This window comes from Malaclemys terrapin, chromosome 8, assembly GCF_027887155.1.
Source record: "Malaclemys terrapin pileata isolate rMalTer1 chromosome 8, rMalTer1.hap1, whole genome shotgun sequence".
Taxonomy (NCBI): Eukaryota; Metazoa; Chordata; order Testudines; family Emydidae; genus Malaclemys; species Malaclemys terrapin.
The window spans coordinates 103,054,142-103,078,818 of record NC_071512.1 but is presented as its reverse complement, the minus strand read 5'-3'; the positions used below and the strand labels follow the sequence as shown (position 1 = coordinate 103,078,818).

Here is a 24,677-nt window from a genome sequence, read left to right as displayed (position 1 = left end):
GATTGCTAGTTCCTGCCCCTACAGGGCTGGGCTGGCTGCCCCAAAATTGGCCAGAATGCCACCCCTTACAATGTGTGGCCCCAGGCATGTGCTTTCTCGTCTGGTGCCTGGAACCGGCCCTGACTGCATGGCTCTCAGGGGCCTGCTTGGTCATAGCAGAGTCTATGTGCCTGAAGACTACAGGCACCATCCAGCCCTGGTATCCTCAGGCACAACTGTGCCAAAGCCAATTGAATGGTACCCACTTAGGCCCAGGCTGGATTTTGCCCTACGTGCTGAGAGGCTGGTTCTTTGGCGTTTAGAACCACCCAGAGTTCTAGGATCGTTGTTACTCGCCTGGGGACTCGGAGACAGGGTTTCTAATGAGTGCGTGCACGTGCGTGTGTGTGTGAATGTGCCTGGCAAGCATGTGCCCACTGCACAACGTGCAGACTCAAGCAGGGGCCGTGTATACAACTAGGTGTGCACAAAAGTGTGCAGGCACGATTGAAAATCCAGGCCTCTGTAGCCGTCTCTCTAGAATCCGCGGCAGAGCCTGAACCCGGGGACCTCAGCACAAGACTCTTCTGTCTGCCGTAAGGGAGCAGCTCCATGGTCAGGAATTCTTCAACAAACGTGTTAGTCGGAAAAGGGGCAATTTGTCGGAACGGAATCTTTCCCTCAGCAAGGATCAGCTTTGATCACTTCCCCAGGCTGATTTGTTTTTTCAAGTTTCAAAATTGATTTGAAACGTCCCCTTTTGAAACCAAAAATTCCATTTTTAGGATCCAAAATGATTTTCTGTTTCACAGTGAAATTTTATTTATAGTAAAAAACAAACAATGGAAAAGGTTGAAATGGGAATTAAACACTTGGATTGAGATTTTGCGGGTTTTTGTTTCGGGATGGGAAACAATGAAATCTTGAAAATCCTCCTGGGACAGGAATAGCATCTCCCCCAGCACTCTCCGTTACTAGGCCGGAGCAGTAGACTCTTCTCATTCTATGCAGGCAAAAACCCTGCTGGGATAGGGTAAGTTACAGGTCATCTTTGCTGCTGGAAGGGAAGCTTCCAAATCTGGAATAGTAACCAACCGGACCTCTTATTATTATTTAAAACTGCTGGGGACTGAGCTCCTGAAAACAAGGGCTGGGTATCTTTTGGCTACAACCCTGCATTAGTGTGTGAGCTCTGGCAATGCGCCTACATCCTGACCCAGCACACTGCCATTTTATCCAAATCCCCCTGACCAGTCACAACCCAGACGTGGGTTACGTGGTATCTGTGTCATGTGGTATCTGTGTTACGTGACTTTGGGAGGAGGAGAAGTAGCCACTGGAGACTGGATTGACCCAGCAGCTTGGAGATCTTTGAACACTGGCATTTCGGTCATGGACCTAATTGGAGGTGCTGACGTTCAAGCCGGGGTGCACTTCTCCAGTGCTACTCCCTTCTGACATAGATGCGGCCTCTCTACATTATGGGTTAGTCTGGGCATAGCTACAGTGATGCAACCCACCCTGTGCAGACAAGACCTAATTCTTAGCCAGTGAGGTGCTAGGGAAGAAGTTTCGTTGCACTTTGAATCACCGCAGTGAAAATCTTCTGTGCAAGTGTAACCCACTCTCGAGTGCATGTTACCAGGTGGCCCCTCTGTGCCTCATTTGCAGAGGCTGTGGGTCTGTTACTGCCCTCCTTGGAGTGGCTTGGCTCTTTAGCTCAAGCTGTAGCCGCTCACACTGACGCTCAGGAGGTCCCTGGCTCGCTCCATGATGTGTCAGCCAAGAAGGTGGCCCGGCTGTCCCACAAGCCCATCAGTTCCATGATGGCCAGGGAGACTTCCCCATTGTGAAAAATCAAGCCGACATCTATGATGATGTGAGAGTGACCCACCCAGCAATTTACTCCCACATCTTTATGGTCTCACACTCCAGGAGCTCCCAGCCCTCTTTGCTTCCTCCCTCCACTTCGAACCAACAGCACCGGGCAGCTCTTAAAGGGCTTCAGATACATTCCTTATTTCTCCCTCCAGACCTACAGCTGGTGAAACTGAGGCAACCCATTTAAGTGACTCCCCCTTTGTCAGTGACACAGCTGTTAAGAATCAGGAATGTTGAGGGCTGGTTTCCTGCTCTAGCCACTAGCCCTGCTCCATCACCTTCGTTCTCCTTGTATTGTTTGAGCAGCAGGCAGGCTGCAGCAGATGTATCACGGCAGTTCCAGCTGCTCTTTGACTGTGTTCGATTCCTTTCCTTCCTTTCCCCAGCGGAGAGGGCTACCCTGAAGACAATGGAAGCAGGAGCCTGGTGGCTTGAGATTGACAGGATACAGGGCTGCACACCCATAAACGCAGAAGTCCTCCCACATCAGCCAGGAAATGTCCCGAGCGGCACCAGGTGGCCTGTGGCACTGACAGGATGTAGTGAAGGAACTGGAGATACCAGCTTGCCACACCTTAGAGCAATTACAGCTCCCTGACAAACCCAGAGTGATCTATGCCTGCTCCCCTTACTAAGGCCCAGAGACAGCTGCTTTCCCAGGTTCATTCCCCAGCTCTTTGCCTGTGACTGTACTTGATGCTCATGCAAGTCAGGCGAGTTAACTCCATCAGTGCCAAACATGTATGTGACAGGCTCCCTAGATAAGGCAATACAAATGCTACTCCCTCTGCCTTGCTATCCACATTTAATTCCCGTTGATGGGAATGGAATTTCCTGTTGATGGGAATGGAATTTATTGAGCGGTCCGGGGTCGCCATGTGCTGTTTGATTTGATGTCAGGTAGCGGAATACAATCATAATTAAGAGCTTATATTCATACAGATAGCAATTTTCCTCCTGAAAGATCAGGAAGCACCTTGCAAACTGCACAGAAATCACTCGAATAATCAATAATCATAATACTACTTTTCCCACTGCTGAAATGCAGCTAGTTCTGGCGTGGAACTCTGCGGCTTTTCGCAACACATCAAAACAACACACAGCCGTTTAAGGCAGGAAAAAAGGCTGAATCCCAAACCTAATTTGTACTGCAAGGGGGAAGCAGGGAAAAGTAAACATGCAAATTGGCCAGGACGTATGGCCCTGCTGTGGAGAACTGTGCCAGGGGATTTTTAATGACTGCAGGTAGTTAGACCCTCAGGTTTGTGTCTCATTAAGTTGGGTGAATTTGCCAACAAGACTATTTGCTTATAAAGGATCTAAAAGAAATTTGTTTGTCTAAATAACAGGTGCTGGACTCTCATTCAATTCTACTTTCTGTTCTCTTCTTCGTGCACCAGGTGGCACTGTGCCATGTATGAATATGTGCCGGCAGCACTCAGGGGTACGTTTTTGTTTCACCTTCCAGTTATTTTAAAAAAGAAGTTGATGGGGTTTGTGGGGGGGGGGGGTTTAAAGCTAAATGTAGGACCCTACGTGGCTGTTTTAAATATGCACCCTGCAGCTGTCAGGACCCTGAGCCTGATCCAACTCCCGTAGAATGAAAAGGCCAACCACAAGCATTCAAATATCATTTCAGTCCCGTCCACCACCACCCCCAACCAATAAGCTTGCCTTTAAAATCATGAATTTAAAATAATAATAATACCTCGTGGGTTCTCTTTATTTTCCTTCTAATTTTTGAGCCTATAAGTCATCCTTGGGTCACGTTTTCAAGCTTTTCTCTGCAGCCACAATGGCGGGAAATGTCCTTTTTTTATAATAACCGCTGCTGTTCTCACTTAATCACAGGACTCCAGCAGCTGGGGATAGAATCATGAGTGTTGGCGATGTCACTTCAACAGCAGTCAGAACTAGGGTCACCAACCCTCCCAGTTTTGCCGGGGGTCTCCTGGAATCAGGCCCTATCTCCCGGAGGCTACAGAAGCCAATCAGTGCGATTTTAGGCCGCTAAAAGTCTGGCAGCGCAGCGGGGCTAAGACAGGCTCCCTGCCTGCCCTGGCTCTGTGCCGCTCCCAAAAGCAGCCCGCATGTCCCTGCAGCCCCTGGGGGGCAAGGAGTCTCCACGTGCTGCCCCAGCACTGACTCCGCAGTTCCCATTGGCCAGGAACTGCAGCCAATGGGAGCTGTGGGGGTGGTGCCTGCCGGTGAGCTTGCCTAAGCCCCGCTGTGTTGCCGCCCGGGAGCCTCCCTAGGTAAGTGCCTCCCTGCCAGAGCCCGCACCCCGACCCCCCTGCCCCAGCCCTGAGCCCCCTCCCACACCCAAACTCCCTCCCAGAGCCCGCACCCCCGCAAACAACCGCAGCATGTTTGGGTTTGTGTGATTAGACAATTGGCAGTCCTCGTCAGAACAGGCCCTGTACAATTTATTCTATGTATTGTGATGGCATCTCAGAGTGCAGAAAGTTGGCCCGCTTCCCCAATCTAAGTATGTTGTGGGAAGATCTAGTCCCAGCATGTTGTAGGTTCAATTATGTTTCCCCAGCCCCTATTCTCGCAGTGATTCCTGTTTGGTACCCACCAAAATAAATGTGACGTCCTAAGTCCATTTATTTGTTAATTTGAGGTCTTTCAAGTCCCTTTAATCCTGATTCCCTGAACTGGCTTATCTGAGCCACCTTCCAAACCCTGCCGTCCTTAGCTCGGCAGATTACGAGGCAGGGCTGAGATGACTGGCTCAGTACAGGATGCCTATGCATGCTGCAGACCGGGATCTGTCAATTGCCAGTGTGCCAACAGTGTTATCTGCCACCCTGTGTTTCTCGATTTCCCCTCTGACACTTTCCCAACCCTGTTAATTATTAAAGGAGAATAATGAAGGAAAACATACATCAAAGTCCAGTGTGAGAGAGAGACAATCAGCAGTTCATTTGCAGCCATGAGCCAGCCCACCCCGGCCACCACAGAGCCACCTGGCCAGCCTGGACAGAGTAACTTTGCCTTCGAGGTTGTGGACATCGTTGTTGTCGTCATCTATTTTGTCTTCGTCCTTGCCGTTGGGATATGGGTGAGTCCAGGAGCTCAGAGATTTGCTTCCATTTTGGGACAGAAGACAAACAGTGTGTATAATCAGCTATGGGCCTCTCCTGTGTGCAAAGATATCTGCTTATAATCCACCTGCTTTTTTATTTGTGCATAGTACTTTCGTAGGGCCAGATAGTAGGAGGCTTTGACTAGTATGCTAGGGGGTAGAGAGTAGGAACACTTTCCCCCACACTGCCATGCAGCTCCGCTTCCATTCCTTGCAATCCCTGAATAGCACTGAGGGAAGGGTACTGCCGCCAGAATTGCTAAGTATCCCATAATGGACTGGGGAAAAGGGGTGAGGCTCCCCGTGGAATGGCTGCGGAAAGGCGAGCTGGGAGACTTTTCTGGCCTAAGAGGGGGAATGAAGCGAAAACGACTGAATCGGGCATTGGAAAATTTGGAAAGACGATTATTAGTTGATCCCTATTTTCTTTGACCCAGCGGCCTGTCTGGGGAAGTCGTTTTGTTCTCCTAACATGTGCACTCAGTGGGAGGTTGTTAAATGGATTCAGAAGCCCCATCACCCAGCCAGAGGGCAGCTTCTACCCAAGCCAGCAGCCAACATACACATAGGAATGGGGAGAAGGAAAATGGAAGAGCTAGGCCATCACTCCGCACCCCCAGTCTCCGGTGCCCCATGCATCTGCTGCAAGCAAGGACCAAAGCTGCTCCGTATTCTGGCTTCCAAGATGCAGATGAGAGTGCTGCCCAAAGCAGAGCGGAGCAACAGCTCACAGCTGCTCGGTAACTTCTGGGTACAATGTCCTGACAAACCGAGGGGCTTTCCCACTTGCAAAGTAACAACCAGGCCCCCAGCTCAGAAGCCAGAGAGGCTTGTTAGCTCAGGCTAGTGTTAATAATGGGCTAACAGGAAGCACTCCCCTTCTCGCTGGCCAGAAGCGTTGGCTGGGAACATGCAGGGGACAAGCTGTGTGTTTCTCCAGTGCAATGGGAAGCTTAGGAAGTATTGGTCATCCTAAGGCTCTGTTCTACTCATAGTTCCCCCTAGAATGGGGCAACTCTTCACTGCCCCAGTGCAATCCCATGTGCACACTGTGGAGTCTGGGGTCTCCGACAAGGTGAGCTCTCTGGAGTCCCAGGAATGGGTGGGCTACAGCCCGAGGTTTCACCCCGCTGGACTTGCTGGAGTACAGTGCATTCTTTCCCTGTTTTAACTATTGTCGCTGCACCTTGAGCGTCTGCAAAATGGTTTATTGAATCCTCCAGAAAGCACCGGATGACCTGGATACGGGGAGTTAGTCAATTCTAACAGCAGCTGGGAGGGCAAAATAATAATAGTTAATGGAGATATCCCATCTCCTAGAACTGGAAGGGACCTTGAAAGGTCATCGAGTCCAGCCCCCTGCCTTCACTAGCAGGACCAAGTACTGATTTTGCCCCAGATCCCTAAGTGGCCCCCTCAAGGATTGAACTCACAACGCTGGGTTTCATAGGCCAATACTCAAACCACTGAGCTATCCCTCCCGCCAGAACTGGGAGGACTCCCAGCACGTTGCTGGCAGGACTACTGGAGAGCAGGACCAGTGTGATGGGCGGGAACCCGTGGGGGGAAAAAGCACTTAATGTTTTTTCTGTTTTTCAGTCATCCATACGGGCAAGTCGGGGGACAGTTGGAGGGTATTTCCTGGCTGGACGGTCCATGACATGGTTGCCAGTAAGTCTGATGCTTCCACTTGTTACTTAAAAATTGGGATTCAAGCAAATCCAGGTACCTGATAGAAAGGTCTGGGGACAGGCACAGTACCCACCCCCCACAACTCTGCCCAGGAGCCTAAGCCCTGAGCTACAGAGACCCCTACCTGGAGGAAACGGACAGTTCAGTCTCCCTGGTCTTTTCAGTTCTTAGATTTTTTGCTCAGGTCAGAGGCAACGAGTTACCTGGTGCTGTGGCTTCTATGATGCAGCCCCACCTGCCCATTCGGAGCTGGATTTAGGTCCTCCCCCTGTTCCCAACTCACTTCACATACAGCTGCAGAACAGCCATGGGAGCATTAAATGACTCAGGTCTGCACGATGCCATAAACATCACGTAGAGACGACAAAGAAAACAATCGTATGGCAAAGCCCTTCGCCTCTACCCTTCCCGGGTGGGGGAAAGGCTACGCTATTGACTGTGTGAGGACTAAAATAAATCTCCGAAATGATTCACGAGAAGGAATAAAGCTCTTAAAGGGCACGCTTGCATGGGACTGAAAGGCACACCTAAAAATAATTTCAACGTTTTAAAAGAATAAAGGTGTCACTGGAATAAATAGCCTTTTCATCCAATTGCAAAATATACAGCTGTATCTCTCTCCAGTGAGTCGCTGGTAACGGAATACAGTTTTCAACCAAAAACTTCTTTCTCTGTATACACAGTGCCCATAAATCCTCTAGGCCTCTTCTGTCGGAGAGGCGTACGTATATATAACAGCTGTTATTGCTTTAATGTGCTTTATGCTCCAATTTCTCCCAGGTGACATTTAGGGAAAAGCATAGGGGGTGTTTCCATAACTAGAGCGTGGAAGGTTTAAAAGATGTTGGAAGGAAGCTGGCTTTTGCCAGGATCCTTACTCTTCTTATTTTTCATTGCGTCTGGTGGCTGGGCTACTCCAGGAGGTAATATGGCCCAATGGTTAGAACAGATGATTGGGTGCTAGGAGGGCTGGGTTCCAGTCTTGGCTCTCCTACTGATTCACTCTCTGGCAAGTTGTTTAGGTCAAAAGCACCCTCTGAGTTTGCCTGTTTCTGTTTTCCGGACCCAACTTGAGATTCTTTGGGCTTGATTCTCAGAGGCGCTGAGCTGCACTCGAGTCCAGTTATGACTGTTTTAGCACTGATGCCTAAGGAAACATATGATTCAATATGGGAGGAGTTCTGCTCTGCTGCTGAAGGTGCCATCTTCTGACCACTTGTGATAACCTAAGTATCCCAGCACTCTTTGCAAGAGTTGGGAGGTTAACCCCAGCGTCCCAGCTAAATTCCAGTTTGGGTGGCAACATTCTGGCAACTTCAGGGTTTCAGCTTCGAGCTATAACACCCTAATGGGTTTGGTCTTGAAAGATGGTCTCCAAGGCAGGCCTCTCATGTGATACCACAGCAGCTGAGATCAGCTGAGGTGCCAAGAGCCCCTCCAGTTTAACCAAAAGGGTTGGCCAAACAGCATTTCCAACTAATGACCCCCCTCCTGATCTGACAGAGCCCATATATGTGTACAGGATTTCCATCCCATCGCCAACAGCCTGAAGGTGGAAGAAAAATGGCAAACAACCCAAAGTGAGGCTCCTGAATCCAGATTCAGGCATTTAAATCAATGTGGCCTGCCTTTTTCAGAGACTTCGAAGCCCTGAAGTCCCCATTGACTGAGGTCCCTTCCAACCCTGATATTCTATGATTCTGTGACTGAGGTGAGAGCTTCAGGTACCCTGAAGGTCAAGTCTCATTTATTTAGATGTCTAAACATGGCCTTAGGAGCCTGGTGGTAGGGAGCCAGATTTGCAGATTTTGGCCTATAGCTTTTGTTCCCTTTCACCCAGTACAAATCAGGAGTAACTCCTCTGAAGTCTGGAGTCCTCTCTGTGTAAAAACCACCCTCAGTGAAGGCAGTCAGGCCTACAGAACCTGCCTTTCCTCTGTCACTGATTCCCCTCCCCTGTAGTGTATCTCCATTGAGTTTGATGATGTTACTCATGATTTTACATTAGTGTGTAACACAGGGCATGATCCCTCTCCCACTGAAGTTTTTCTCCATTGACATTAAGGGAAGCTGGAGTGGGGTCTGAGGATAAACCAGCGGTGGGCAAACTACAGCCCGCCGGCCACATCCAGCCCTCCAGCCGATTTAATCTGGCCCTCGAGTTCCCGCTGGGGAGCAGGGTCTGGGGTTTGCCCTGCTCCAGCCAGAAGCCGGGTCGGGGGCTGCTCCGCACACGCAAGCCGCAGCTCCAGGAAGCAGCGGCATGTCCCCCCTCTGGCTCCTACGTTTAGGGGCATCTAAGGGGCTCCACACGCTGCCTCCGCCCCAAGCGCCGCCCCCGCAGCTCCCATTGGCTGGGAACTGGGCCAATGGGAGCTGCAGGGACGGCACCTGTGGATGGGACAGCATGCAGAACTGCCTGGCCGTGCCTCCGCATAGGAGCCGGAGGGGGGACATGCTGCTGCTTCTGGGAGTTGCTTGAGATAAGCGCCACCCGGAGCCTGCACCCCTGAACCCCTGCCAAGCCCCCAACCCCCTGCCCCAGCCCTGATCCCCCTCCTGCGCCCTGAATTCCTCATCCCCAGCCCCGCCCCAGAGCCTGCACCCCCAGCCAGAGCCCTCACCTCCTACCCCAGCCCTGATTCCCCTCACCCCCTCCAAACCCCTTGGTCCCAGTCTGGAGCACCCTCCTACACCCCAAATCCCTCATCCCCAGCCCCACCCCAGAGCCCGCACCTCTAGCCAGAGCCCTCATCCCCTTCTGCACCCGAACCCCAATTTCATGAGCATTCATGACCCACCATTCAATTTCCATACCCAGATGTGGCCCTCGGGCCAAAAAGTTTGCCCACCCCGGGATAAGCTATAGACCCGTAGGGTAAATACAATTGTGACAAGGGTCTCGTGATGGGCTGTGGAACCGCAGACAACTATTTCCATGGCTTCAGGATTATTTTTCTTGGAGTGTCTGTGTCTTCCTGTGAGTTGGACACAGACACTACGAGAATAAATAATAAGGCCACTGTCTCACTGCTCTACAGCTTCTGTGTTTCTGACATCTGTGTCCGATACAGTCGGATGTGTGTTTTAGAGAAGATATTTACATTTCTTGGGAGTCAATATATTTACTCAAGATATGATTTCACATTACCCCAGTCAGCCTTTTAATCAGCAGTTTACTATATGGAGAAGTAGGGCTGGTAGCAGCGTTAATTCTGGCCACAGCTTCCGGCTTCATGCAATATTAATATTTTAACTGGCTCAGAAGGTGAGAAGCAGGTCAAACTCCATTACTCTTTGCTCAGAGCTCAGCAGTGGCATATTAGGAATCTGCTGTTCAGACAAGGTGTGGTTGGAAAGCAAACTTTCCGTAAGAGGGAAGCCAAAGCATTGGTAACGCACGGCCAGATTTATCCCTGGTGTATCTCCATTGATGTCAGTGGCCACCTGGGATGAATTTGGCCTGTGTAGAGGCATGGCAAAGCTTTGTCCGAAAGGAGAGTGATACTTAAAACCAGAGGTGCTTTATCCTATGGGAACAGCACTGTACCTTGTTTTCATCTAGTTAAGGGATCACTGGACCACGCTGGGGGCGGTGTTAAAATTAACCCGAGGTGTTAGCATTTTCCAGACTGCAGCAGTTTTCCATCTATATGTGTTTGAACCCACATTTATGCATGGGTTGCAGCCTTCCCAGGATCACACGTTCTTTAAGATGCATGCGACATTCTTTCCATGTAAGTGTTTCTTGAACAGCTCAAGGTCCAGGCTTGGAGTGTAAATATTTGCCTATAGAAAGGCACTGGATTCTCTCAGGTTATAAATGCAAAAGTCCTTGTTTTCTTTTTGCACATCTTCACTTCCTGGCTATCCCAGAGGGAATGCTGGCATGATAACTACTTGGGGGCAATTGTCCCCATTGAAATCAGGGGGAGTTTTGCCATTCACTTCAGTGTAGACAGGACGTCACCTCCATTCCTTCTTGGTCAGAAGTCAATTGGAGTTTTCCTGAGGAAAAACTAAGGCCCAGATGATCCTCAGCTGCCCCATAGATGGCGGGCACACTCTGGTTGAGGCTCTCCATCATTTCTTCAGCCACCTCCCTGGTGCCATCTCCTCCCTACCCCCATCCTAGACCCTGCAATGGCCTCTGCGTGGGCTTGGGGGCCATGCAGGGACAGGGTGGAGATGGGGGGGACCCGTGGGAAGGTTACACATAATTTCATCCCTCCAGCCCCTTGGAGTTTAAGGCTGAAGCTGTGTCATCTTCTTGGCATGGTTCCCTTTGGGGCACAACGGGGACTCTCTGTTCTGTCAGCTCCGATAGAGGCATGTGGCCAGGAAGCTGGGCTGGGGCACCAGGGCCAGTGCAGAAGCATCTCACCTGAGGGAGCTGCCAGGTTTGGGGACAGGCCTTCGCAGTCTGTTGGAGGGGATAAGGGTAGAGGGAAGAGAAATGCTGTGGGAGGTGGGGTTTCTGTGAGGGGATCCTCACAGAGATTTCCTCCCTCACAATCCCCTGCGAGGATCTGACTGTGGCAGGGGGATCTGGGCCTGTAAGGGCATCAGGATTTGGCCCACTGGGAGAAAGGGGGTTGGTTTCACAGTATTTCCAGGGGAAAGTGCAAAGTCCCTGCAGCCCCTGATTTTGTGAGAGTCTCAGAGCAGAGAGATTTGGATAAGCTCTGCCCGCAAGCACCTCCCTTTTCACCCCGTGTATCAGAGCCCCCTGAGTTTCACCGATCTTCGTAAAACGTGAGCCTTTCTGCTAACCAAGGGTTACGAAAGGAACAGAGCTTAAAGGAGCCCCAGGGACACGGTGTCTGCTGTCACCAGCCAGGGCCCCGGCTACGAAGGATTGTTTGATGTGCACAACCTCTGCTGAATGGACATTTTTATAACTGCCCCTCAGGTTATCTTGCTGACCGCCCAGGGAGCTCGAGCGGTGCTGCCCTGCAGATGTGGTATCAGCCCACCACCTGCTAACCTGACGGGCACTCACAAACGTGGGCCTTAGTTCTGCATCCATCACTCCCACTGGGTTGCATTTTGATGGGGCACCTTGCGAATAAGGGGAGCAGAGTCATGCCCCGACCACAGAGCATGAGGAGTGATCACATGAGGATACATGGCACATGATGCATTTATGTCACACTTTGAAGCTGAAAGCGCTTTACAAACCAGTAGCTAAACTCTGATCACACGTGGAGGGGGCCTTCCTTCCCTGTTGGGCATCTCAGACATGGCCATGGCGCCAGCCTGTTCCCCAGACATTGCAACTAGCCCCTCTGCTAGTCTGGGAGGCGGTACCTGCACAGGGGGGCGGGGACTGAATAGGCCAAGGGAGAAGTAGGTGGAGCTTAAGGATGCAAATTGCTCTCACACACGTACCTCCCCCACGCCAAGCTTGCAGACCTTATCCAGAAAACATACCACCACCTGGAGCTGCACCTTCCTTGGGGTCTCTGCTGTGGTTGGGGATCCCCCTTTACAGGTGGCCCGGGGACACCCCTGTTAACACAACTCCATCGCACCCACTTTGTCGGGGTGGCACATAGGGCAGCAGCTGCAGTGGAAGAAGGGGATCTCCAGTGGGATGGATCCCGAGGGAGCAGCGGCGTCTGGGGCGGGTCCCGCAGCCTGCATCGATACTCTAGGGGCAAAGCAATAAATGCATAGGGAGATTCCTCGCACTTCATGGAATACCCGTAGATTGGAATAAGCCATAAAGAGGCTCCACAATAATTTACATGTTTACAATACATAAACTTAAAAGGAAACAAGTGCTTGTTTCAAACAGGCCCCATCCTGAATCTGTGCTCGGAGCGTATCCATCTGTTTACCTACGTAACTGCTATGGTATCTCTCACTGGCCTATCTGAGCTCCTCAGAATTCATGAAGACAACTCCGCAGCGGTGTCTGTCGAAGGGAAAACTCCCACTGAAGTCAATGACTGAATGAAAACTGACCAGATGAGGGCCAGCACCAGGGGGCAGACTCACATAGGTTAGATTACTTTAATAAGTCAAAGCACCGTATCCTTTAAAAACAATCCATCAGACAACAGCCTCGGACGTGACAGCAGGCCAGGCCATAGGGAAGTGCTTTATGTTGCTTAGAAACTACTTGCAATGACTCTCTGCATTCTCTGCCTGTGCTGTGTGTTTCAGATTGGAGCCTCGCTGATGTCAAGCAACGTGGGCAGCGGCTTGTTCATCGGCCTTGCAGGCACAGGAGCAGCTGGGGGCCTCGCCGTCGGGGGCTTTGAGTGGAATGTAAGAATCCAGGCTGCCCTGGAGTTACAGTTTACAAGGGGGCGGGGTGTGGGTTCCATGAATCAGTTATTAACAGTATTGTCAACCCCCCAGTGCTCACAACTCCTGAATCAGGCCCCCCTCAAAATCACGAGATTGTCTTGAAAATCATGAGATTTAAAACATGTCAATGTGGTGGTTCTTTTTCTTTACCTGCTGCTTACTGAACCTTCAGGGAGCTCCCAGGTCACACGTTTAGGCTGTGCTCTGCAGCTATGAAGGTTAGAAACTATGTTTTTAGAAAATAAAAGTTGAGATTCCCACATAGTAACAGGATTCCAGGACCTGGGGCTTTAGGGAAAACAACACATCTCGGAAAAGTAGGGTTGCCAACATTGTATTTCAAAAGAAGTGTTCTTAGCACCCCCTCCCCACCCTTCCTCCTGATATTATTATTTATTGTTATTTTATTATAATTAATAATAAGCAGTACTTGTCTACATTTGCCAGGGGTATTTATTCCTGCTTTTTGGAGCACTCAGAACTCCTGATCTTGTTGTACAGAGAGGAAAAAATAAGGGGCATCCCTTGTAATAAGGTAGTAGTTGTCAACCAGGGGTCCGGGGGCCCCTGGGGGGCCATGAGCAGGTTTTAAGGGGCTGCCAAGCAGGGCCGGTATTAGACTCACTGGGGCCCAGGGCAGAAAGCGAAAGCCCCACCATGCAGGGCTGAAGTCTGAGGCCCCTCAAAGCCTGAGCATCTTAGTTTCGTGGGGTCCCCTGTGGTGTGGGGCCCCGGGCAATTGCCCTGCTTGCTAACCCAGAACACTGGCCCTGGCTTGTATATGCAGAAAAACAGTTGTGGCACAGGTGGGCTGTGGAATTTTTATAGCATGTTGGGGGGGGGGGGGGCTCAGAAAGAAAAAGGTTGTGAACCCCTGTAATAGGGGACTGTGGGCAACCCTACACACAAGACTCACCATAAAGCCACAAGAGCTAGCAACACTAATAACATTTCAAGTTCCAAAATGTGTGTTTCTGTGTTCAATAACTTGGTGTGAATTGGGGCCTATTGAAATCCGTTGGAGGTTAGCCGCTGACCCTTCTAAGAGCATGAACACTAGGTGTAGCACGTACAACTCAAGAGGAATTACTAGGTACGCTGGCTAGAAGTGAGTCTGGTGCTAGTTTTCCTGCAATACACATCCATTAGATAACTCAAAATCTCTGCTGTTCCATTCAAAGACCTCCCTTGAGTGGAGCCTGGTAATGGTGCCAATTTATCCCCAAGGGGCACGTAAGGAATCCACCCAAGATCAATTTTCTTGCATATATTTTCACTGCAGCTCGTATTTTTGGAAGTTAAGATTTGGGTCCCGTTGCCAGTTCCAATTTGCACTAACAAGCCCTTTCAGCAGAACATGAAGCCTACGTGCAGCCCGTGCGCCATCGGACATATTGATATATTTTGATGATCATGGAGAGCAAACATGACTCCACTAGCTTTAACGTCTCCATTTTGGCCTGGGCTGGATTTTGGAGCAGCAGAGTGTGATGGGAGAGAGAACTTTAAACTCCCAAAAGACACTTCATGCAAAACAAACGATCCATTTCATTTATCATGTGCAGGTTCAAATCCAGTTCAATCACACAGGAAGTTGTCCAAAAGTCCATCAGTGTCTTCCTCTTGCTTCTATTTCTGCTGCTCAGAGAGATTCTGTTCATTCAGCATCCTTGTCTGCTAACCTAGTCATACTGTCCTGCAAAAATCATGAGATGCTCGAAGGCTTCTCCGGAGCCAAGAGCCTGAAGGTCAGTTAGACCTTGATCCTCAAAGGTACTTGGCTCCTAACTTCCTGGGCCTTAGAACCTTGGCACAAGTGGCAATGCCACTGGTACCAAAGGTCACCAAATACTACATCTCCTTTTATAGACCTAGTGCAATGAAGTGGAATCTTGCCAAGGAGGCAAGGAAGTGGAACAGGATCTGACATCCTATAAAAAAGAGAGAGACGCGAGATCTCCAAAGGCTTGTCACTGTACTGACAGCAGTGTTCATCCTGTTCTCATTCACCCATCTACCACCTTGTCTTCCAACCATAACCCCCAAGTCCCAGGATTTTCCTGTCTGTATGGCAGAGCAATACTTTGCTTTAGAGATGCCACGTTCCCACGCTGTCTGATACTGCCCATGGCATGTTCAGAGAATTTGCATAGTGCAGAGTCTATCGCATGTGTTTAATTATGGCCTTTTCTTTTCCTTCCTCCCCATTGCCAGGCTACCTGGGCGCTACTGGCCCTCGGCTGGATTTTTGTGCCTGTTTACATTGCTGCAGGAGTTGTCACAATGCCCGAGTACCTGAAGAAGAGATTTGGAGGACAGAGGATTCAAATCTACATGTCCGTACTGTCCCTCATTCTCTATATATTCACCAAGATATCGGTATGTATCCCACTGGAAAGCAACATTGTGTCTACAGCAAGCTGGCTTCATAGGCAGAGTAATCACTCTGTGAGCCTTATCGTAATGTTACAAATAATTAAGCAACATATTATGCACCATAAATGCCCTCTTGCCTCCCCGTACTCTTCCCCATATATCAGACGAGATCCTCAGCTGGTGTAAACTGGCTAAACTCCATTGACTTCCATGTACACCATCTCAGGATCTGATCCATTGCATCTCGGGTTGATTAAATTCTTTGCAAAAATAATCTTAGCCTAATAGCATTTCCATGATTCTTTTCTTTATTGAAATTTCTAATTTTAAGAATTGTATTTTAAGGAAACAACTAGTGTTATCTCTAGTCCCTCCACCTTCACGAATTGCTTCTATTGTTTCAATCTGTAAGCTGAACGGGAAATGTATACCACCTTAAGGCACAGCACAGCACAGCGTTCTTAAAGCATTTTTAGTCGTAAGCCTGTAGCATTATATGGCACATGAAGCAATGTCAGCTTCTGATCATTTGAATGCTGCAAAGAAAGGAGCATATTCTCTGCTCAGCGCATTAATGGGAGTTACCTGTGCACCCGGAAGGAGGATTATAGTGCAAAGTCTTAGGCACAGGAGATATTAATAACCCAGGGGACTAGCTAGTTCAAGGGACTGGTCATAGAATCATAGAATATCAGGGTTGGAAGGGACCTCAAGATGTCATCTAGTCCAATCCCCTGCTCAAAGCAGGACCAATCCCCAACTAAATCATCCCAGCCAGGGCTTTGTCAAGCCTGACCTTAAAAACCTCTAAGGAAGGAGATTCCACCACCTCCCTAGGTAACCCATTCCAGTGTTTCACCACCCTCCTAGTGAAATAGTGTTTCTTAATATCCAACTTAAACCTCCCGCACTGCGACTTGGTAATGGGAACTACAGTCTTTTGTCTCTAAGCCAAAGTTTACTTCCAGCCCACATCTGTAGTGACTAAGACCTGGATCCTCACAGATCCTTCCGCCAGTGGAAGTTTGGAGCCTAAATACCTTTGAGGATCTGGGCACAAATGCCCTTCTGGCATGATGACTTCCAGTCAGCTTCTGTGAGAGGTGTTGCTGGCACAGGAGGGTACCAGATATTGGGAGAGAGGGAGCCTGCAGCTACTCCAGACTCATCACAGCTATACGGTGGCTGTTGGGGAAGCAGTATTTTTCAGTGCCTTTCGGTTCAGTGGTCTGTGCTTAGTATTCACTGCTTATTCCCAGCGACCTCTCTGCTAAGGCTAATTCGTACGCGTCTGACAGGTGTGTCTGGTTTAGCTTATTGGCCTCGGAGGTGTTTTCTCTAAGGTAACACCTTTGTTTTCAGAGTGCGTATTTAATGGCTGGCTCGACAGCAGGAGGTTTGGTTATGAGGGGGATTTTTCACGCCGCAGTTCCTGCTGGAAAGTAGGTTAATAACTTTGCTGCTCAGTTTCATAGTCCTCCTGCTTGCCAGGAAGAGCGGCGAGCTGAGTGAGTGATGGGGTCAAAGTGTGTGGATGCAGTTCTCTTTATATTTCCTGCTGGGAAGACAAAGCTCATATCCATTATGTACAGGAGGCTCTTCACTTCCCCCCTGCCCTCCTGCCACTTTGTGTATCTGGGGGCTGTAAAGATCACGAGGGCTAATGGAAGCTGGATTTTAGGGAGATGATCTGGGGACAGAGAGGAACACGCTCTTTACCACTCCATTCTGTCGCGCTTTCCCATGGACGGTGTCTGCATCTTTCCACATCCCAGGTTTACAGATTTCTTTTGGGTTGATTAATACAGAACAAAACCTCCCCACTTGTTATGTGCCACCTTCTGTATTTACAATGGATGCATCTTAATTTTAATGCTGCTTTTTTTTTTTCAATCTGGCCTCGTTTACTATCCCCCTCCACAAAGTGAGACCCAGGGAGCTTCTGAAGCTCTAGGTCAGATCTCCAACCTGCATAAATAGGCCTAATGTTATTGAAGTTGTTAGAGCAACCCTGATCTGCACCAGTGAGGCGCTGGCTAGGGTCCATTTTCAGATAGATAGGTTGAAGCACAAGACATTGGCCACTCACTCATGGTCTTTCCAGCTGATAGTCCATCACTCTGACCATTAGACCACGTAGTCTCCCAAGCCCAGGGTGATACCAAGATGTTCTGTTTTAACAGATGCCAATGACCCCACCTACTAGAAAAGTGAGCTCGGACTAAGCATTCACAACACCCACAGTGCTTGGGACCCTCCCTTGTTTCCCAGTGACTCATGCTCTTGTCTGTGCATTCATCTGGTTCCCCTTTCCAATGTCAGGAGCCGTTTCCTGCTGAGAGAGTTCTGACCCTGTCTGAATGAGGTGCCAATCACTTACATCCCTGACAGGCTGCTCTAAGTTGTGCTGTAATGGCTTCTGTGAGCTACTGCAGGGATATAGAGTTGCTGAGGGACAGGCCTACCTGATCTCACCCCGGAAGGCCCCCCCCACGCTAGGGGTATTAACCTGATGGGGAGGGTTTATGCATGTCTGGGGCCTGGCACATGGAGCCACAGTGCAACAGCGAATCAGGCCCCATGCTCTCCACAGCTCAGTGCACCTTTTTGATCCTATTGTGTCTGTCTTTTTCCCCTCTGTCTCCCCCTCCCTCGCTTTCATAGCATCCTCCCTTCTGGTTGCCCATCTAATGGGTTTTGTGTGGGCTGGAGATTATGTCAGAGAAGTGCTAAGAAATGCAACCCACTAGAGACTCAAATTCTCTTTGCTCTTATTCCAGACAGATATTTTCTCTGGAGCGCTGTTCATCCAAGTCTCCCTGGGCTGGAACCTTTACCTGTCCACCGTGATCTTGCTAGCAGTAACAGCTGTCTACACTATAGCTGGTAATGATACTGCCTTAAAAGCAGCACACTAATCTGGAGTCTGGCAAAGACTCGCTTCCCCCAATGCATTTTACTTCTCTGCATTCTGGGCCCAATCCAAAGCTCATTGAAGTTAATGGAAAGAATTCCACTGACTTTGAGCTTCGGATCAGGCTCCCTAGTAATGGAGTGTCTGAGCAAAATACAAGATGGGACAGATAGTTAAGCGTAGGGGTTTCACACATGCTGTAGGACATTTTGAGTGGCCCGTTCCATAAGGCAATCTACTTCTCTGGTAGAGTGTCCTTGTTTAGAGAAGGTGGTTTAAGCATGTTTTGGTGTATATCCTGGATTTTCTCCTCCGAGCAAATTCGGTGATAGCTGAGTGCCAGGCTGTAGACAACAGATTGATTGGTTTGTCTGGGGTGGTTGTTGGATCTGTGGAAGTAACCGTGGGGATCTGTGGTTTTTGGTATATTGTCTTTTGTAGAGTTCCATTTTTGACTAAACATGGACTTAACAGAGAGACTAGTTTTATGGCTTTTTACAACAATTTGTAGCACACCCTACTGCCTGCTAACCCTTAACTGCCCACTGCATTTTAAGCGGTCTCCTAGAGCACGTGTGAAACCTTTATGCTTAACAATCCGTCTCACCTTCTATTTAGCTTGGACACTCTGGTTACCTTCTCCAGACCTGAGAAAGAGCTCTGTGAAGCTCAAAAGCTTGTCCCTTCCGCCAACAGAAGTTGGATGGATATTACCTCACCCATTTGGCTCTCTCTTACTCTGTGGTTTGCCGTTCTTCCTACAGGTGGTTTAACTGCTGTGATGTACACAGATGTGCTGCAGACTGTGATCATGGTACTCGGGGCTTCGGTTCTCGCCTTTATAGGTAAGAGGAACAAGGGACTGTGTTACCTACAATCTGAGTCAAACAAGGAGCTAGGCCCTATGGAGCATTTTTTCCCCTCTTTCAACAGAGGCCCATAATTTAATATTAATAACAGGATTCACAGCCACATTTGGCACCTGTCCCCATAAACCAAGCTAGCTCCCCTCTTCCTTGTTTATTCCAAAGTGCTTATTTTAGTTGTGCAAGGTGTTGAACGCCTTTTGCTCCCTTTGGGAGTTGACAGAGCAGCTTGCTGGATCAGATCCTCGGAGTCAAACTCTGCTCTTGTGCCCATAACTCCTTTGAGTTTCAGCCGCCTCTACTGCTTTCCTCCAGGGGAGTTACTCTGGATTTACAAGAGAATCATTGGGAACAAAAACGGACCCTTAGCACTTTGCTTTAAGCCTGCCTGCCAAACAGTAACCCAAATGCTGCCTCCTCTGGTTTCATGTTTTCCTGATGAGGCTCTTCCAGAAGGTTTTGATCAGCGACTCTGGGTTCTAGTGGCACTTTCTTGCCAGTCCGGATAATGATGCCACTGCTAAGGGAATTCTGTGGTGCTGGTGCTGTCTCCACCAGAATGCACTGCTGGGTGCAGAATTCCCCAGATCCCATTAACATCCCAGTGTTTCTGGATGCAATCCTGCTACCCCCACCACACACACCAACTGGGCCACCAAAAACTAGGTTTGAGGACAGCAAGGAAGAGAGGAGCGGGGGAAAAAGCAAGAAGGAGCGAGAACAGGATGGATGAATGACCTCGTAGCAGGGCATCAAACTTAAACCACTGGCTGCTTCCTTCTCAGGGTTTGAAAAAGTCGGCTGGTTTGAAGGACTTAAAGAGAAATACAGCACCATGATACCCAGTGTCATAGTCCCAAACACCACCTGTCACCTCCCACGCGCTGACGCCTTCCACATGCTCAGGAACCCTGTCACTGGGGACATTCCTTGGCCTGGGCTTATCTTCGGCCTCTCTGTGCTGGCTACTTGGTGTTGGTGCACTGATCAGGTAAAGTAAGTCTCTTTTCTCTTTCTCTCTCTCCCCTTCCGCCTTTTATCCCACTATCTTCCTTTCCAGGCTGCTGCACTGTTCGCAGAGTCACTGGAATGGTGAATGTGTGTGTCCGTCTGTCTGTCTTTGGGGGGCCACCGCCTCTGCTGACTGGGATAGACCAGACCTGCTCATTCTTTCCACAGCTCCTGTTGCAGTTCAATGCTTCTGAGTATTGGGGGTGGGGGGCTTGTTTTGATGGTGGGGAGCAGCAGGGTGTGCTATGTGCACAGCTGGCTGGTGAGCAAGTGGGGTCTCTTTATGGAGGTAGGCAGTAAAAGCCTCATTCTGAAAGCCAGGAGGTCTGTGTTCTGTTCCCGGCTCGGCCAATGATATGGCACATGACTCTGTGCAAGTCACTTAAATCTCATCTATGACCCACTTTTTTGAAATTCCTGCACACAAGGTGCGGCAGAAGCCTGAAGTATTTCGCAGCGGCAGATACCACCAACGTGCAGTCCTTCATCTGTTCCCGAACTAGGAGCCTCGTGTGAAATGTACTGAGCAAATCATAGAATATAGACTATCAGGGTTGGAAGGGACCTCAGGAGGTCATCTAGTCCAATCCCCTGCTCAAAGCAGGACCAATTCCCAACTAAATCATCCCAGCCAGGGCTTTGTCAAGCCTGACCTTAATACTAAATACAAAAACCTAGGGTGGGCTCAGAGCACAGAGAAATGGGCCCTTCTTTAGACAGCCCGGCTCTCAGTGTTCAAAGGTGGGAAATTCAGATCTGCTCACCGCAATCCAGTGTGGGATTTTTAACAAAATGACGTGTTCTTTTTCACGCACTATTCTGAGCTCTTGTCTCATGGTGCTGAGTGCATTGTTGAGCAGCGGCTGCGTTTCACCCTAGAGGTGGCTGCATTGCAGTGGCGGGTGAAGTGATGCTGGTAAAGGGCAAGGGAAAATTTCCTCGCTGCAATCAGACCCTCGCTGGTGTCAGCAAGAGTGAACCATGCAACAGAGATCTGCAGTGCAGATCAGAGAGGAGAATGTTATCATAGGCTTGCAAAGTGCTTTGGGATCCGTCGAGATGAAAGTATCCTGCATTAGATGATGAGTCTGTTTTCTCTCTGCAGGGTTTTCTTTTAACTCTTTCCATTTTTATACTGACTGCAGGTTATAGTGCAAAGGTCTCTCTCTGCCAAGAACCTGTCGCATGCCAAGGGTGGATCGGTGCTGGCGGGTTATTTGAAAATGCTCTCTATGTTTTTCATTGTCATGCCTGGTATGATCAGCAGAGCTCTTTACCCAGGTAAGCTGTTGTTCCTTACAGTCGGACTGTTCGTGGATTGCGAATACAATTTCCTTGTGTCGGTGCAGACCTGCCAGAGCTCAGCAGTCTTGCCCCAGGGTTTATCTCCATACAGTGCTATTGGCAACTCAGGGGGAGTTTCCCAGCCCCTGACTCCACTTCCAGGTTTGGGGTGCTGCTTTAGGACATCTGTGGCAGAAGCCATTGGGACAGTTGCATGGGACAGGTGTCAGAATATCATCTTGTGGACACTGCATGTATCTAATAGGAGATAAAAGGGAGTAGGCGAGAGAGAAACATGGAGACATGGAGTATGTTTAGACTGCACCCTAAGCCCAAGCTCTGACTCAGGTTTGAGCCCAACTTTCCCTTCCGTCCACACACAAATCTGTCTGACTCAGGTCAGCAAGTACTCAGGACCCGGGTCCTATAAACCAGCTAGGGGGGGTGGATCAGGGCCCAAATCCTTCTGTGACTTGGGTCCTAGCCCTGTCATTTTGCAGTGTGGAGGCAGGTCAAGCCGTAAACCCAGGCCAGAAGGTCTGCATAGTGCCGTATGGATGTGTCAGCACATCCAGCAACAGTAAGCCCAGGTTTACAATGCAGTGTGGGTGCTCTAGCACGGGCTTGGAAACTCAGAGTCCACAAGCCCAGGTCCCACAGACCTAAGTTTACAGTGCAGTGTAGACAGACCCATACAGACTTTAGGGGCGGGTCTTTTGAGTCAGACATGGAATCCTGTTTGTTCCGTTATGATGCTGATGTAATAGTAAAAGTATTTCACCTGAGACACCCTTCTTCCCCCTGCTTTGTCATGGGTTCTGCACGGTAGGCAACGCCAGGCTGAGATTCTGCTTGTGGAAAGAAGCAAGATCTCCCCTCATCTCCGCCACCCAGAACAAGCTGTGTTAGACCCAGCTGAATCCTCAGATTCTCACTGTTGCTTCGGATCGGATTGCTATGAATGCACTAGGTGCAGGGGGAGCCAAGCCGGGCTGCAGTGCTTGTTTCGTCTGTCCCCCTCTAGTGATGGCTGGGCCACACAGAGAGATGGGTGAGCCTGCTGCAGCCTTAGCTAATGGCGCCGGCTCTTTTAGCATAGGCAGTTTAGAACCAGGGGTCCCAGGTTCAATCCCAGCTGCCACCAACCCATCTAGGGGTGAAGCGTTCCATCTGCTCTGAACCAAGTTTGCATTGTGTCATCACGAGGCTCTAACTTTATTTGGGGGCCCGAAATGTTCTTTGGCTCCCATTGCGATAGCTTGGAAAACTGTGTTCTTGCTGTTTTACTGCCTTATATTAAATATATAAGATATCAAGAATCAATTCCTTTAAGACAGTTTCCAATAGCTGGAGTAGATATGCCACAAAGGAGGTTTAAACTGGCTGGTTCGGTTTCTAATCTTTCCCCTCTGCTACAGATGAAGTGGGATGTGTGGACCCGAAAGTCTGTGAAACCGTCTGCGGAGCTAAAGTGGGTTGTTCTAACATTGCCTATCCTAAGCTTGTAATGGGACTCATGCCTGTAGGTGAGAAAGCTGTATTCTTAGGGGTGTGGGCTTGTACTAGCACTGAACAGCTGTGTCCTTGGAATGGAGTGGCCTTTGGAGCTATCCATATGAGGAACTAATGCCCTGCAACTATCAGTTGGATTGGTAAACAAATTAAAAGATAGCAAAGTTTTCTTTCCATTATATAACAGGCACGCGTGTGTGTGTTTGACAAAGAGATGGATAAATAGAAGTAGCCGCATTGAATGGAAAAGAATAAAGTATTTGCTATGGCAAAATATCAAACGAAAACTAAAATCCCAACATATTTTTCAAAAAATGTTATGGAAATTTTCCAATTTTTCAGCCAACGTTTTTAGTTTTCCCATTTTTAATGGAAACAGTAAAATTCTAAAGAAAAAAAATGTTCCTGGAAAATTTTTATTTTGAAAAAAGGACATTTTTTGGAAGAAAAAAGAATTTGACCTTAAATGTTGACTAGGTCTAAAAAAAGTCGAGATGGGCCCGGACCAGAGCCGCAGTTCCAAAGAGCTCTCTGGACTCTGTTTACATTCATATGCAACACATGATGCAGGAGCTAAAAGACCAACAATCTGAACCAAATTTTCCTTGTTGGTTTCCCAGGACTCCGGGGTTTGATGATAGCTGTGATGTTGGCAGCCCTGATGAGTTCCCTCACCTCGATCTTCAACAGCAGCAGCACGCTCTTCGCCATAGATATCTGGCAGCGGCTCCGCAAGAAAGCCACAGAGCAGGAGCTCATGATTGTTGGCAGGTCCTCTCACTTCCTTATGGCTTCACTGAGCGTGTTATTTTGATGGCAGGTCTTAAACTCTCCAAAATGTTCTATCTGGACTCTGGGATTCATAGATTCCAAGGCCGGCCAGGAGGGACCACTGTGAACATCTCATCTGATCTCAGAGAACTGCCCTGAATCAATTCTTGGTTGAACTAGAGCGTATCTTTTAGCGGGAGGGGGAAAAACAGGTGAAAATTAACATGCATGTTAATGAAAAAAGTAAAACTTGAGATGAGTTATGTTTCCCAACTTTACCTGGAGTAGATTCAGTTACATAGACAGGCTCAATTTGCCACTGACCTGGAGAGATTATTTCTTCTGTGTTCTCTAAATTTGTCATAGACGCCTGTCCTAAGCACAATCCATAGTGAAATCATGGCACCCTCTATTGGCGGACTCCAATACTGCATCACACCAAGGCTGTAAAACAGTTCCCTTCCCACTAACACTGTTAATAATAATCTGCACTTCTGTAGAGCCTTTTATTGAGGTCACACATATTAAGTTAGCTTCAAAACATCCCTGTGAGTTAGGTGAAGGATAGAGAGGGGTGAAAGCATCAGCTGTTTAATAGTACACAGCAATACGGCACACCAGCTCAAGGCAGAAATGGAGGAGAATATTGAATGCCGCTGAAACTTTGGTGGGAATTTTATTAAGTAGGAAGTAGTGACTTAGTTGGAATTTGGTGACGGCACTAAAGACCTCTACTCTTCTGAAAGGTGGCTGTGGGATTTTAATGATCACAAGTTGTCAGGGTCTCTGTCTCATCCAAGAGACAGTGCCTCCGGCAGTTCCCACTAAAAACGTGTCGGGTTACTGGGGCAGTCATGATTCAGCTAGCCCTGAGATTGCCATGCACAGAGCCACCTGCAGCACTTCAGGACAGCAAGGGAGGGTCTAGATACCTTTAATGGCCCTCAGAATTTGTAATCTACTCATTCCCACCCTTCTAACT

General features: G+C 49.0%; 1 protein-coding gene across 1 annotated transcript in view; it reads left to right on the top strand.

Moving 5' to 3' along the window:
- SLC5A9 (solute carrier family 5 member 9) overlaps nt 1-24,677 on the top strand; it is a 43,661-nt gene that overhangs the window by 1,871 nt on the left and 17,113 nt on the right. Inside the window, exons 2-12 of the mRNA XM_054036388.1 lie at nt 3,210-3,304; nt 4,728-4,927; nt 6,551-6,622; nt 12,815-12,919; nt 15,176-15,340; nt 18,118-18,223; nt 19,016-19,096; nt 19,903-20,108; nt 21,274-21,409; nt 22,831-22,938; nt 23,545-23,695. Coding sequence (XP_053892363.1) covers nt 4,799-4,927; nt 6,551-6,622; nt 12,815-12,919; nt 15,176-15,340; nt 18,118-18,223; nt 19,016-19,096; nt 19,903-20,108; nt 21,274-21,409; nt 22,831-22,938; nt 23,545-23,695 — 1,259 coding nt within the window. The 5' untranslated portion in view covers nt 3,210-3,304; nt 4,728-4,798. The remainder of the gene's footprint in view (nt 1-3,209; nt 3,305-4,727; nt 4,928-6,550; nt 6,623-12,814; nt 12,920-15,175; nt 15,341-18,117; nt 18,224-19,015; nt 19,097-19,902; nt 20,109-21,273; nt 21,410-22,830; nt 22,939-23,544; nt 23,696-24,677) is intronic.